General features: G+C 42.2%; 1 protein-coding gene across 8 annotated transcripts in view; it reads right to left on the reverse strand.

Annotated features, from left to right (window-relative positions):
- Window positions 1-6368: 6368 nt before the first annotated feature.
- LOC137431527 (E3 ubiquitin-protein ligase NEDD4-like) overlaps window positions 6369-16114 on the reverse strand; it is a 274005-nt gene continuing 264259 nt past the window's right edge. For all 8 annotated transcript variants that reach the window (XM_078782180.1, XM_068122932.2, XM_078782179.1 and 5 more), the window contains 2 exons: window positions 10143-10215; window positions 6369-8244 (listed from right to left, as the gene is read on the reverse strand). In XM_078782180.1, coding sequence (XP_078638306.1) covers window positions 8142-8244; window positions 10143-10215 — 176 coding nt within the window. In that variant the 3' untranslated portion in view covers window positions 6369-8141. The remainder of the gene's footprint in view (window positions 8245-10142; window positions 10216-16114) is intronic.

Below are 16114 nucleotides of genomic sequence, written 5' to 3' on the forward strand. Positions count from 1 at the left end.
CTGTTGTAAATGACGAGTTTCCTCATTACCTATGACAAAGCCAACATACCTCTGAGATTAGTACACAGGCAGCCCACTTACCTTTGATGTTAATCCAGGTTCTCTTCCAAACCCAACGATAAACTGTCAGATTGGTTCTTTGTAGGCATAGTATTGTATCGAGTACTCCGTCTCAGGTGAATGTTAACCAAGGTGTCCTGTCTGCCAACAAAGAGTAGGCTAGTTCTTGCCACCACCCTGAACAAATTCCAAAATCCTGACCAGACCAGTACTTGTTGAGCATCAGGTCTGGCAAACCACTTCCTAAGATGAGTCCATCTACTTCTGGCAGCCAATCCCAAAATATGGGATTAATTAGGTCATTAAAGAAGTGGAGAGATTATGGAGCAAACTCCATTAACGCACTTTTTTTTGATGAATTCATGGTTAAACGACATGGTATTCAAATAATACTTACCCTGCGCAGTCAACTTGGTGTGAACCACTCTTCTGTTTTTGAATGTTTTTTTGCTTTGATCCAATATGACTGCCAGATCACGTGAGCGATTAGATCATCAATTTATATTCTCTGATATAATTGTTGCATCGATCATGCTCAATAAATTTCAAGCTGATCAGACTAAGCTTTGTCCGTCAAATTATGATGTCATCGTTAACACCTACTCCCCATGCGGAGTTCTTTACAATGAGCCACGTTTCAATTTTTTCCATGAGCGGTTTCCGAGATATAGAGGTGCAAGGATTTTCGATATTTTTCCAAGATGGCGCCTGCACCATGTGACCTATGACGTCATAATTATTTTAAAAATTCGACAGGATGAGGCGTGTCCTTCGGACTAACAGTTAGAGAATTTTTTTTTTCATACTGATGGGGAATAAGAATAAGATATGTTAATATCTTATTCATGGGGAATAAGATATGTTAGTCATCAGTGCCTTCATTATGACGTCATAATTCGACAAGTACAACACTTCTCCGATCATTATCTATCTATAATTCCAGTAATCTCTGTGTGTATGTTTGTATGTTTGTATGTCTGTATGTCTGTGACCGCTGTTTCTCGACAACCACGGGTCCGATATACTTTAAACTTGCCAGGTATATTGCTGGGGACCCGAGGATGTGCCTTTTCAAGGTTTCATATTAATCGGAGAAGTAGTTACCGAGCTATGTCCAAAAAACGATTCAACCTATCAGAGAGCAGCGAGCTATCACGTGTGCCGAACGTGGCGAACAGACTCTGCCTCGGACGGCACATTTGAGAGCGTATTCATTTATTTCACGTTGGCAAACTATGTTGCCGCTATGTTGGCGTTAAACGATGTTTTAAAACTAATTAAAACTAATTTGCGATTCTTTCGCTTTCCTGCGCGTTTGTGCATGCTATGGCGATTTCTTTACCAAACTCCGCAAGCCGTTCGCTTTGGACCAAACCATTTCATGTAAATAGAGGGGGGGGATTGTCACCGTACTCGCAAGCCGTTCGCTTTGGACCAAACCATTTCATGTAAATAGAGGGGGGGGGGATATAATTTTAGATATAGATATAGTACGGGCATGCCCTAGTTTTTAAAATTTCAGCAACTGCTGGTCTGATGGGCACGAAATTTTCACCATCGCAGCACCTCCTCCTTTAGAATATTTTAATGATAATCACGACGTCATAGGTCATGTGGTACAGGCACCATCTTGGAAAAACCGAAAAATGTTGCACCTCTATCCAAAACCACTGCATGGGAACAAATTGAAACATGGCTCATTGTAAAGAACTCCATATGGGGAATAGGTGCCGTTAACGATGACGTCATTTAAAAATGGTTACAATGGTTTTCCTCGAGAAAAAGTGACGTAAAAAAGTTCAAACTTTATTTCGCAAATTTCCTTTTGATAATCTGGAGTGGGAATTCTGCCAGGGATTTTCACTTTTGGGTGAGAACTGAGAATCGCTCCGAGGTCAAACTTCTTTAGTTCAACTCCCACGGTAATGAAAGTTAACCAGTTAGATGTTATTTATGTCCTCTTTCAGCAAATATAACACTTGCTACCGTTCTTGTTTGATAGGTTGTTACCCTGCGATCGCGAAGCGAAAAGCGGGGTTAAGCATTCAGGTCCGCACGGGTGTGTGCCATACGTGTCTGCATTTTAGAAATTCATTTTCTCGGCAACTGTTGGTCCAATTGACACGAAATGTTACCATAGAAGCGTCTCCGCCTGTATAACTTTTTTTATTCATAATTATGACGTCATATGTCACGTGGTACGGACGCCATCTTGGAAAAACTTTACACCTATATCTCCCAAACCGCTCAATGGAAAAAATTGAAACATGGCTCATTGTCAAGTACTCACCATGGGGAATAAGATCTGTTAATGGCGGTCATTGGTGCCTTAATTATGACGTCATAATTCGACAGGGACAACGCTTCGTCTGATCAGTTTGAAATGTATTGAGCGTGATCTATGCAACAATTATATTAGAGAATATAAATTTATGATGTCATTTCTCACGTGGTCTGGCAGCCATATTGGATCAAAGAAAATGTTCAAAAACAAGAGTTGGCTCACAAGTTGACTGCGCAGGGTAAGTATTCTATGAATACCATCTAGTTAGGTATGTTAGGGAACAGCTTGGACATGAGGGCTGAATATGAAGTTTGCCTACCCTAGTAGGTCCATATTGAAGGAGCTATACAATACCAAAGTTGTTGCCAATAAGTTTCCTCAAGTACTGTAGAGGAATTGCTTCTTGCCCTGTTAAGAAGTTGCAAATTGAAAATTCTAATGTTCAAAACCAATACGAACCCTCAGAAAACGATAATTCTCGGTTTATACATCTCACCAACCAACTGCCTCAACTGCACTACGTCACACTTTTCCCTCCCAATGTATGGAATCTTTCTGGGATCGAGTGTTTAAATGGATGCCACTGGCATCAATTGAGACTTTTTCATTCCTGTTAAAGTTGTGTCTTGGATTTGAATTGGTGGTCAATATTACGCAGGGAAGGATGAATGTGTCCTCAGAGCATTTCAATTTTTTACGAGTAATCAGCGTCCACAACCATTCTTGACCGTTGTGGAAAATCAGCCGAAGCCCTCTTTTTTTTCTCTCTCTCTCTTCAGTCCTCACTTTTTCACCTTTAACCCTTGGACGCAGTTATTGGGCCTCGGAGGCCCACAAGGTTTTTTTTTTGTTGCAAAAACTATGCTGTACAAATTTTTTTGGAATGAGCCTCATTTTCACCGACTTTCATGTTGTTACACAAAATTCAGTGACATAAAGAAATAAAAATTCATTCAGGCTCGTGGGAAAATCTTCATTCTTCACTTATAACCTGAAAATCCAACACGAATGCAGGCCTGGGGCCTTCGAGGCCCCACATAAATGTTGTTGTACTACTATGTTATATCATTATTTTCTTGATAGCCTCATTATATGCTCCTATAACTTGGTTACAAATAATTCAGTGACAAAAATATGAAAATTAAAAAACTTCACACGAATACATTGGTGGGGCCTCCGAGGCCCAATGGCTGCATAGGTGTAGGATTTTTGACAGTTGTGGTCATATACATTCTAAATAGGATTAATGAATCATATTTTTTGAGCAAATACTCCACCATGAGCCTCAACTTTTCAGAGAAAAAAAAAGTTGAAAAACCAAGAACCAAAAATCCCCCCCCCCCCCCCCCAAAAAGATTCATTACTTGTATGGGATTCTTCCAACTAATAGGATCAATGATTCACATTTTCTGAGCAAATACACATTCATGAGCATCGACCTGGATTGGAAAAGGATATGATAGAAAAAAAACCTCTAAATTAATTTTTTTAAACATTACACGAATACATCCGTTGGGCCTCCGAGGCCCAATGGCTGCATTTATGTAGGATTTTTGATGCCTGCATCGAAGAGTTAAATTTATTGGCGCTGAGGAAGCGCCTCTAGCGAATGACTTCCAGCCAGTGTAACGCTAATTCCTGTCACAGGAATTCTGAGATCATATAAGTGGGCGTGGCAGTTCCTGATTGGTTCGTGTTGGGGAACCCCTTCTCGCTGCCGACGTGACGTAAATTCACGCACGCGCACTGGTGAAGCGCGAGATTCGGCCCAAGGTTCTTATTATTATTATTATTATTTTTGTATACAAGATCGAGGCTCGAACCATGATCGAGGCTCGAAATTCCATGCCCGAACCTCAGCGCAATCCAAGAGGATTCACTTGTTTTCTCCACAACCGCTTGAGCAATTGACATGACACTTTCAACATAGGAGCACATACCCATGGATAATTTACTTTTTAACAAAGTTGCATGTTTATTGGATGGAAAATGTGGCCAGCATTCCAAAAAGTCCGTTTTCTGTAGGCAAGGGTTGCAGGGTGTTTCATGTATCAGGAATAAACCACCTCAAACTCACCTTGCTTGGCCTCATTGTTTCTTCTTCTTTACAGGAACAAGGCTTTTGGAAGAGCAAAGTAGAACTGATAATGAGACAAAGCATTAAGGGAATGAACAAACAAGAAAGGGGAAAACACTGAAAATAGCAAGTCAAATGGTTGAGTTAGGGAAAGAAATGGGAGTAATAAAGATCATGGGTCAGAATTGGGGATGATGGGAGATGATGGTGCACTGTTGGCTTTGAGGCCTTGGAAAGAGTTAGACAGAACAGCCTCTGGAACGTGGTTCTATAGATGGAAGAAGCGAAGAATAAAAGACTTTAGGCGTGCAGTCAGCCCGCATTTTGGATAATTTATTGAAGGGGTTACTGGAATAACTCGTGCATCTTGGAGTATATCGGGAGGGTCGGAGCTCGGAGGGAACAATACCAGAAATTAGATAGTACAAAACAGAGAGACCCTCGACATGCCTGCAATGTGAGAGTAACAAATCCTGCACTTTGGCCTGATCATGGGAGATTCCAATATTTCTGAGAGCTACAGAATGCAGGAAAGATGTGATACTGGGGTGCTAACACATAGTGGAAAGCAGTACTCCATTGAGCTATGGACAAAGGCTTTCTATAATCTAGTCCAAGTAGCTCTGATGTAAGGAAATAATAATAATTGGATTGGCGGAGGACGCCCAGTCTGTGGCTGGCTTTGGAGGCCAGCTTACTTACGTGGTCATCCCAGGAAAGGTCATGACTGATGGTGAAGCCTAGAAGTTCCAGACTGAACCTCTTCCAAAAGAAATAGATAGGTGGGTTCGTTTCATGATCCGTTTGGAGTGATAAGGTAAGATTGAGATTTTCCAGGATTGAGGGACATGCTCCATTAATCAGACCAGTGTGTAATCATTTCCAAATAAGCAGAGAGATGCAGCTGCTGTCTGCGTAGCAGACGAATGGAGTACTGTACAAAACAGTAGTTTTGTCTGTAAAAAGGAAGAGGGTTTTTCAGAGCATAGGCGAGGCAATTTTGGATAGATGAGGAACATGATTGGGCCTAATACACTGCCTTGGGGAACTCCAGCCTCCACTGGGAGCAGCGCAGGAGATGGTTCAATTGATGGGAACTGCATGAGTGTAAGAAGTCATAAATTCATAAATGAAGTCGTATCATTCTATTCCACAGGAAGAGAGCTTGGCAAGCGAAGCAGGATGCCCGACTATGTCGAATGCCTTAGATATGACTCGGGAGAAGGTCTCAACGTCTTGTTTGAGACTGAAGGCCTCAAACCATTGCTGATAGAGGAGCAGAAACGTTTCCAAAGTCGAGCGATCCAAACTGATGGTCAGAGGTTCAGGCTGAAGTAAAGTAATGGGTTCTCTCAACATTATGGGCGTCTCGCACAAAGGACAACGGAGCAAAAGACTCTGCTCTCTCAGGTTAGTGGCCCCTGCTTTTACACTGTCTCTCCTCAGGTATTGCTCTTTGTCTTCAGTTCTTCCAGGTGGCACACATTCTTACAAGCCACCCAATCTTCATTGAACTCCACAACATCCAGGCTCACCTCCACTCTTTTCGTCCACTTGTGGAACCCTCTTCCTCAAGGCTTCAAATTGGTAGTGCACCACCATGACGTCATCCTCCATCCAGACTCATGATCCTTTCTGTCCTCAACTCCCATCCTCTATAGCTCCCTTTACTCTTGCCCTGTTCAACGATCATCTTGCATCCGCATGCTCCTCTGTCACGTCAGTCCATGACCCTAAAGTGTGGAGAGCGAGTGGGTGTAAACGACGGAATGAGTGGGAGAGTACATGGCTGTAGTGTGATAAATTGAGTGTAGAGCGTGTTATTCAAAACCATTTATGCTGATAATGTTAACGTTAGCACAATTTTCACTTATTGCAATGTTCGATATTGATACACTCTTTAACCCTAAAGGGAAGCAAAGTTAAACAACATCAAAATAGCCAATGAAGATTCGAAGACTAACTTTTTATTACCTTAAAGAATTTTGTACATTAAAAATGGTATAAGTAAGGGCAATGCTCCGGACAAACAAATGTACATCAAAAGCCGTAAAAGCAAGTCATTCACAGCAAAGCATCACCAGGTAGGGGCGCGACGATCCATGACCGGCAGAATTGTACTTCCGGCCTGAGGTGCGAATCATGCAGGATATGGACGAATAATGGCAGCAGCAGTCGCTGTGACCGTGTCTGACATGCAAACAGAACCAAGCCATGCCCTTGGTAGAACTGTAAACCATCGTTTGTTTTTTTTAGGTTAAAAAACCCCTAAAAATAGACAAAACATGACTGAAAGAAAGCAAAATGTGAAATTAATGGAGTGCACGTGCCCCACACGGAGTGCAACAAATCAGCACTTTTATTGGTTTTACAAAGATTCTTTGTGGATGGACAGACAAGATACATTTCCACCTCCTTTGTTTGTAAAGTTTTGTTGTTTGTTTGTTTACATATTGCACATGACAAAACATGTCACATCAATCTCGCTTGCTCCTCGGTTCGCATTATGAATACGAGGTAAGAATATCAAGGTGAGATTTGACGGGACCAATTGGACATGCAGCAGCTCAAGCCGTCACTTTGCGCCGTCACTTTGCACTCGCACTCGGGGCGACGCGGGCAAAGGCCCTGGGTGCAGATCCCTCCATTTTGGCAACAGAGACACATGCACTGTACAGCAAACGCTTTTGGCTCAAACATTCCATGGCTAGCCCGATCCAGTTAGACGGCAACAGTAAACAAGATGACCTCACACCCACTACGCAGGAGCTACGAACCTCCGGCCCGTTTCTCCTCGACTTGCGCTTGGATAAGTGTAGAGGTCAGAATAGTCAGTAACCTAGAACGAAATGCCACACAAGTGCACGGCATGGTTCGAGCTTGTGTTGCCGAACTGCGTTTGGAGACAGTGAAATAGCTTCCTGTTTTTGCAGTAGGTCCGAGGCACTTAAAACAGTTCACCTGCTAACCCCCCAGCAGGTGTGTATAAAAAAGGGATGTATAAAGGACTCCATAACATTTGGCGAAACTTCATCAGGAAGTGTGGCACCGAACTTTGTCTGTTAGTAAGTGTGGTGTGCGAAGCACTGGTCAGTGAGCACATAAACATTGCACAAAAGTACAGACAATAAGGGCACTGCGTTTACAGGCCAAGGCTAAAAACCACCTTGGGTTTTGTTTTTCATTTGTTTTGTACAACTTTACATACCTTTTTAAAGGGAGGGGAAAAAAAAGCCACAATAATCGGGCAGCATATTGAAAGATCTGCCCCTTATTTCTTCCACCTATTATTCAGCTTTCCACTCTTCCTCAACATTCCAAGAGGGAAGGATAGAGGGAGAGATGCTCATCGCATCAAGAAAATGAAACGTTTTTTACTGTCAAATGTCGAGGAAGTGGTGAAACCAAATCAAAGGTTCTAGATGCTTCTGCATAGAATAGTGCAAAATAACGCTGCCATGTTTTGAAGACCCATGGTCGATGTAATTGATAAATGTCCACGTAAAACGGTTAAGATCGAGCGGTGGCTGAAAATTGGAAAAACAAAAACCTTAGACTTTTGGACTTAATTAGGTCGAAGGGATTTTTTTTTTTTCATGGAGAGGCAGAAAATTCCTGGGTGCCGGAATAGGAGATCTTGGGTTGGTCGAGCTGCCATGGCTTTGTACTTTCTCCTTTATCCTGGATAGTAGGATCATGTTGGGAGTGATGACTTGGGAATTAGTCCACGCCTTCGAAGCCCTGAGCGTTCTCGATGGCGACGTTAAGTCGATCACGGAGGTCCTCGAACAACTCGTAAGGCGGGAGGTCAAGGCGGTTGAAGCTACGGAGAGGGTTAGGGAAAGGCAAGCGTGTATGTCTGGAAGCAATTTTTTTTATTGAAATGCACTCATAAAGGCCTGTAAATACGATGCGCCTTCTGTTGCGCAACAAAATGCTGCAAACGTACACTAGTAGTTTAAGTTGCAGAAGTTTGAAAGAAAGAAAAAATAAATAAAGTACATTAGTGCTAAACGGAATGATTCTGAAAGTGACAAAATTGAAATAATTTAAAATATAAATAGATAAATAGAATTGAAATAAAAAATATATAATATAAAATTGAAATAAAATAGGCTATGGGGACTTTGACATCTTGACCTCAAAAGTAATAGGCTTCAGAGACCCAATATGCAAACCCTGCTTAAATCGGATGAAAATTGACGATTTTTTTTGCAACTTTAACCTTTGACGTTTTGATCTTTAAAAAAAAAAAAAAAAAATCGGCTTCTAGCTTTTGATTGGTGAACCAACCCAATATGCAAATTTGTACATTTCAGGTCAATTGAACAAACGAACGAAAAATGAGATTTTATGTGATGGTGACCTTTGACCTTTTGACAAAGTTATTAATTTCCCTTTTCCATATTCCTGTAATAAAGATTTGTTGAAAATTTGATGACAAAACCTCGAATAATAAAAAACGTTACGGCCCAGAAACGCACGAACGCATGCACTCTCATTGTACTGAAAAGATAAAATAACAGGACTGGAGTCAGACTCGTATCAGTGAAGGAGTAAACAGAGGCCAGTAACAACTAGAAAATTGAATTTAACATGAATGCATCAATGGATATGCCTCCACTAAAGGTCACATGACCTTTGATCCCAAAATCGAATCAGTTCATCTTTGCATCATAGAACATAATTCTACCAAATTTGGTCAAAATCCCTTCACATGTTAACGAAAATCTCCTACACATGCACAGTCGGACGGACAACCTGAAAACAGAATGCCTATGGTGCCTTCGGCTGCAGAGACATTTTTTAAAAACGACAAGGTAAAAGAGAATATTAGAAGGATTGTGTATGGCCCAAATATTAAACAATGGTTCAGGATTTTTAGGTACCTAAAGGGTAAGGGAAAGGTTAAGAGATATGTGGGCCTATTGAGGAATGGCACGCGGAGATTGGTTAGTGATGAAAAGTGAGATGGTAGGATTAATGAAGAGTTATTTTGTTTCAACATTTACACAAGAAGAGTTAGGAGAATTACCAATGGCTGAGGGTGAGGAAGGGCTTTTAGAGGTGACGCAAGAGTCGATGTGAAAGAGCTAGGAAAATGAAGAGTGGCAGATTAGATAAGCGAGATGTTAACGGATATCTTTAGCAGATCGTTGGAGTTAGGACAGGTACCGGAGGAATGGAGAGAAGCAAATGTAACACCGTCATTTAATAAAGGATCCAGAGAAGAATTGGGAAACTATGGGCCTGATAGTTCGACTTCAGTTGTAAGGTAGGTTTTGGAGACGTTGAGGACAAGATGAGGAACCATTTAAATAAATACAAACGAATTAAAGGCAATCAGCGAGACCTATCAATGAAACATCATGCAAATATGGGCTGGCCGAGGCAGAAAAACGGGCCTTGGAAGAAAGTTATACTGACAAAGTTCATGTTGTGGTGTCTGGTTGTTATATAAAGTGGTTCTGTATGCAAAATCATATTACGATCAGACAATAATTGAAAGACACTCCGACTAAAAAGTTGATTACACCAAACACTGAAAACACACAACCATCACGATAAAAAAGATGAAATAAACAAACGTATACATTATCGATGCAGGATGAGAATAAAATGGCCGCAAACGACCATCTTACATGATCAGCCCAAGCTTCACGAGAGGTGTACTAGCGAAAGATGCCAAGTGTCAGAATGATAATTGTCTCTGTGACTCACCATGTGTGGGCTCTGGGTAGCTTATCTGGACTGCCCCACAGTTCAATGGTAAACAACTGTGGGCCGTTTGAACCTGTGGAGTACAAGACAGAACGAAGAAAAGACAAGAATCAAACGTCGGATGAAGAAACAACACTTACGAAGCAGGTACGGGGTGTCATGAATGACTATGGGACACCCAAGTGGGTAACGAGGCTCGCGGGCGTTTACAGTAATGCCAATGCAGTTGGTTGGTGAGCAAGGTGGGCACCCGCCAAAAACACTTGGGCACCAAGCACGAGAGGACCAGCTTGTGGGCCGAAGAAGCGGGTTTGATGGAGCAAAGCTCGTTCCGACATTATATATGCAAACATTCATTGGTGATGTCAAGTATAAAACCTTAATGTTCATTGAACAGGTTGTGAGTGATGGATTAACAAACTAAACGATGATTTGACCACCATTCCCTACACAAGGACAATGGAATGTTCATCATTTCATGTGCAACCTGTGGCGGCGGGTTGGCATCATTGTTGAGGACACGGCTGTGTTGCTGGCGCGATGCCCTCTGCTGGTTAGGGCAGGAACTTGTAATTTGGCCTTGGTGCCGGCGATAGCTCACCGACTCTTTGCGAAGTACACCGTGGGATCTTTAACATCAACCAACGAATGCTGGCAGATGGGACGACAGGTTAACGTCCATCCGAGGGACGGCGCACACACTGATGAATCAACCCGCCTGTGAAACACCAGGATGGCAGTTTATAGCTGGACTGGAGATTCAAACTCAGGCTAGACAAGCTTAGAGGCATACCCAATAAATGATACCCAACAAACAGGTACCCAATAAATGACACCCAATAAATGATACCCAACAAACAGGTACCCAATAAACGATACCCAATAAATGATACCCAACAAACAGGTACCCAATAAACGATACCCAATAAATGATACCCAATAAACGATACCCAATAAATGATACCCAATAAACAGGTAGCCAATAAATGATACCCAATAAATGATACCCAATAAATGATACCCAATAAAAAATACCCAATAAACAGGTACCCAATAAATGATACCCAATAAATGATGCCCAATAAATGATACCCAATAAATGATACCCAATAAATGATACCCAATAAATGATACCCAACACATGATACCCAACAAATGATACCCAATAAATGATACCCAATAAATGATACCCAATAAAAGATACCCAATAAATGATACCCAATAAATGATACCCAATAAACAGGTACCCAATAAAGAGGTACCCAATAAATGATACCCAATAAATGATACCCAATAAACAGGTACCCAATAAAGAGGTACCCAATAAATGATACCCAATAAATGATACCTAATAAACAGGTACCCAATAAATGATACCCAATAAATGATACCCAATAAATGATACCCAATAAACAGGTACCCAATAAATGATACCCAATAAATGATACCCAACAAACAGGTACCCAACACGATACCCAATAAATGATACCCATTAAATGATACCCAACAAACAGGTACCCAACACATGATACCCAATAAATGATACCCATTAAATGAGACCCAATAAAAGATACCCAATAAATGATACCCAATAAATGATACCCAATAAACAGGTACCCAATAAAGAGGTACCCAATAAATGATACCCAATAAATGATACCTAATAAACAGGTACCCAATAAATGATACCCAATAAATGATGCCCAATAAATGATACCCAATAAATGATACCCAATAAATGATACCCAACACATGATACCCAACAAATGATACCCAATAAATGATACCTAATAAACAGGTACCCAATAAATGATACCCAATAAATGATACCCAATAAATGATACCCAATAAACAGGTACCCAATAAATGATACCCAACAAACAGGTACCCAACACATGATACCCAATAAATGATACCCAATAAACAGGTACCCAATAAATGATACCCAATAAATGATACCCAACAAACAGGTACCCAACACATGATACCCAATAAATGATACCCAATAAATGATACCCAACAAACAGGTACCCAACACATGATACCCAATAAATGATACCCATTAAATGAGACCCAATAAATGATACCCAATAAATGATACCCAATAAATGATACCCAATAAACGATACCCAATAAATGATACCCATTAAATGATACCCAATAAACAGGTACCCAACACATGATACCCAATAAATGATACCCAATAAATGATACCCAATAAACAGGTACCCAATAAATGATACCCAATAAATGATACCCAACAAACAGGTACCCAACACATGATACCCAATAAATGATACCCAACAAACAGGTACCCAACACATGATACCCAATAAATGATACCCATTAAATGAGACCCAATAAATGATACCCAATAAATGATACCCAATAAATGATACCCAATAAACGATACCCAATAAATGATACCCAATAAATGATATTCAAAAAATGATACCCAATAAATGATACCCAATAAATGATACCCAATAAACGATACCCAATAAACGATACCCAATAAATGATACCCAATAAATGATACCCAATAAATGATACCCAATAAATGATACCCAATAAATGATACCCAATAAATGATACCCAATAAATGATACCCTTCTTCTCCGTTCCTCTCGTTAAGCATGATATCTCTGCCTTGCTGAAGGTTGCTTCGAAATGTTCCAAATTTTGTATCCACCAACACTTTCCACATGATCACATATAAGGCATAGTGCAACCTCTACCTCTCATGTAGGTTCTCCACTTCAATCCGTCTGTTGACCAAAAATCCCCGCTCCACTGTAGCTTGTCCGTAGGAGATAAGGAGTAAATACTTCACCTCCATCTACACCAAACTGATATGGTGGTTTGTTGCCATTGGCTGAAACAATAGTGCATCAACCCTGCATTTGTTGTCATATTGAATGAACTCCGTGAAGGTGGGGTGGATCTTCTCCTCCTCTTCTCTTTATAATGGCACCAAGCTTCTGCCCTACCTTGACCATGATATTCTTGCACTTCCTTCTGTCCTCAGACAACTCTCTCCGGTCTGCATCCACCCCACTTTACTTGTATCCCTCTTCATACAATCCTCCCATCTCAACCGTGGACCACACAACATCACAACCTTCCCTTTCAATTTCCTTTATATTTTTCTGTCTGCCATTACTCCCTCCACTCTTGTCATTGATCCAGCATCTTTCATAATGTCTGCCTTGACACAATGGTTTAGAAGATCAAAGAGCCTCCACCCTCAGGAGAGCCAGGAAACAATATCTCTCTTCTCTCAAGACTGAACTCTCAAACCTATCTCCCTCTTCCAAATCCTGGTGGTGTCTGGTCAAATCTGTTTCTGGTGTTTGTTCCCCCTCCATCCCCTCCCTTACCTCAAATGGATACACAGCTGACTCCGCACATGAAAAAGCTGAATGCCTCAACTCTGTGTTTGCCTCAAAATCTTGTGTCCCAAACCCGTCCCTCTCTGTACCCACCATACCCAGTCGAACCCAACTGCTCCTGGACTCTGTGTCCTTCTCTCCTGACAAGGTGGAGAAGTTTCTATCAACCCTCGACTCTGATTCTGCAACTGGACCTGACGGCATCAACCCACAGTCCTAAAATCCTGCTCTGCCACTCTATCTCGCCCTCTCTCTGTTCTCTTCACCCTCTCTTTTGCTCAAGGTCATCTGCCATCAGCTTGGAAATCAGCCAACATTACCGCTTTACACAAAAAGGTGCAAAAACAGATCCTTGCAACTACAGACCAATCAGCCTTCTCCCAATTATCAGCAAAGTCATGGAATCCATCATTGCTTCAGATTTCAAATCCTTCCTCTTCTCCAATGGCTTGATCTCTGATCATCAATTTGGATTCAGACCAGGTCATTCTACTCTGGACATGCTGCTTCTGCTGTCTCAACAATGGATGGAGGTCCTCAATGCCAAACAGGAAATTAGAGCTGTCTCCCTCGACATATCACGTGCCTTCGATACGGTCTGGCACCCCGCTCTGCTCACCAAACTCTCCTCCTTTGGTATCCATGGAAATCTCCACGCATGGCTGGCGGACTTCCTCTCTAGGCATAGTCAACGTGTGGCCCTGAATGGGTTTCTCTCATCTCCCCTTCCTGTTCAGGCTGGAGTTCCCCCAGGCAGTGTTCTGGGCCCTGTGCTTTTTCTGGTCTTCATCAATGATCTCTCTGACTCTCTTGAAAATCCTCTCTATCTCTTTGCTGATGACGCCACTCTCTGCCGTTATCGACCATACCTCATCCCTCAGATCAGCAGTCTGCAGCCTCCTCACTCTCTGCAGATCTGGACAAAATCACAGACTGGTCAAACAAGTGGAACATGTCTTTCAATCCTGACAAATCTCACACTCTCACGATGTCTCTCCGAAAAGACCGACTGGACAACCCTCCCATCTACTTTCTCAACAATCCTCTCCAAGAAGTTCTGTCACTCAAGCTTTTGGGTCTCACTATCTGCCATGATCTTTCCTGGGAAAACCACATTTCCAAGCTGGCCTCCAAAGCCAGTCACCACCGATTGGGCATCCTCCGTCGTGCGAAGTCTTTCCTTGGCACACCTGAGCTCCTCACCACATACAAGGCTTTCATCCACAGCTCAATGGAATACTGTTCTCCCCTCTGGGCTGGTGCTCCTGCCTCACATCGAGCTCGTCTTCACGCTGTTGAAACCAAAGCTTTCAGAATCATTGGAATCTCCCGCGATGAAGCTAACTCCGAGGGCCTTTGACTCACTCACCGCAGGCAGGTAGGTGGTCTTTCTGTCTTTTACCGACTCCTATCCAGCCTAGCTCCCCCAGCTCTATCTGTGCTCTGTCCCCCACATATTCCTACAGGTCGCACAAGATCTGCCAGCAACCCAATTCTGGTGAAATTGCTAAAATCAAGACTCTCTGCTCACCTTCACTCCTTCATTCCTCTTTACTCCCGCCTCTGGAACAAACTCCCTCACCCTCTTCAATCGCACTCCTCCCTCCAGGTGTTTAAAACAGCTGTTCACCACCATCTCTTATCTCCCGCCATCCAAAACCTTGATCTCTTCTACCCCCGTTAATTCACCCCAGATCCACTTTTCTTTTTAAATACCGACTTCTTTCCTGGAAATTCTGGCAGTATCCATGTGTTTTATACCTCTCCCACCCCCCCACCCCCCCACCCCCACCTTCCCATGCCTCCTCCCCCCAAGTCCTCTCCCTCCCACAGATCTTCCGATATCCCTGCTCTCACATGTTGTACTTGTGTGCTTCCCCCTCTCTCCCCATCTTGTCTTCCGCTCCCTTTATCATATGCTTTAAGTGTCAGTTTGTCTTTTTGTGATCAATGTTAGCTCCTACACGAGGCTCGATCTTGTATACAAAAAAAAAAAGCAGTCCATGCAAGTCATCAGCGATGAAATGCATCATAGGTTTGTCAGTTTGGTAAATCACCAAACCTGGTTACACCTACGCAACAATGGACAGAAAGCAGAGCATTTAAACCACTGATGGATCTTTGATGCAGTATATATACCACAGTGTCAGAGGGGGCAGTTTTGGGATTCAGGACAGTCCCTCATGCAACCTTGGTCATATACCGTTTGATATTTGGCCATTTCTCTGCAGTACATGAGCGACGATATTCAAGCACAAGTACCCAAATGTACGCAGTAAGTGAGCCTGCCTTGGTGACCTTTATTTACTCTTTTAATTGATCAATTCGTATCATACTTGGTGTCATTTTGGCAGTCAGGAAGCATGATACTTTGTTGAAGAAGTCCAGCAGTGTCATCTGTTTACATGTTCGGCGCAGTTTGAAGAATTCGGCCTCAACCTTTTCCTCCATCTCCATGCAATCTCCAGCAAAGCACCGCAAAGGCCTTCGTTGCTATGATATATCCGTTTAAATGCTGAGCATCAAGCAAGGGAGCAGCACGTACCATTAAAAAAAAAGCTTTGGTACGACTCGGGTGGG

Source organism: Myxine glutinosa, chromosome 7 (genome assembly GCF_964187855.1).
Source record: "Myxine glutinosa chromosome 7, kmMyxGlut1.1, whole genome shotgun sequence".
Lineage (NCBI taxonomy): Eukaryota > Metazoa > Chordata > Myxini > Myxiniformes > Myxinidae > Myxine > Myxine glutinosa.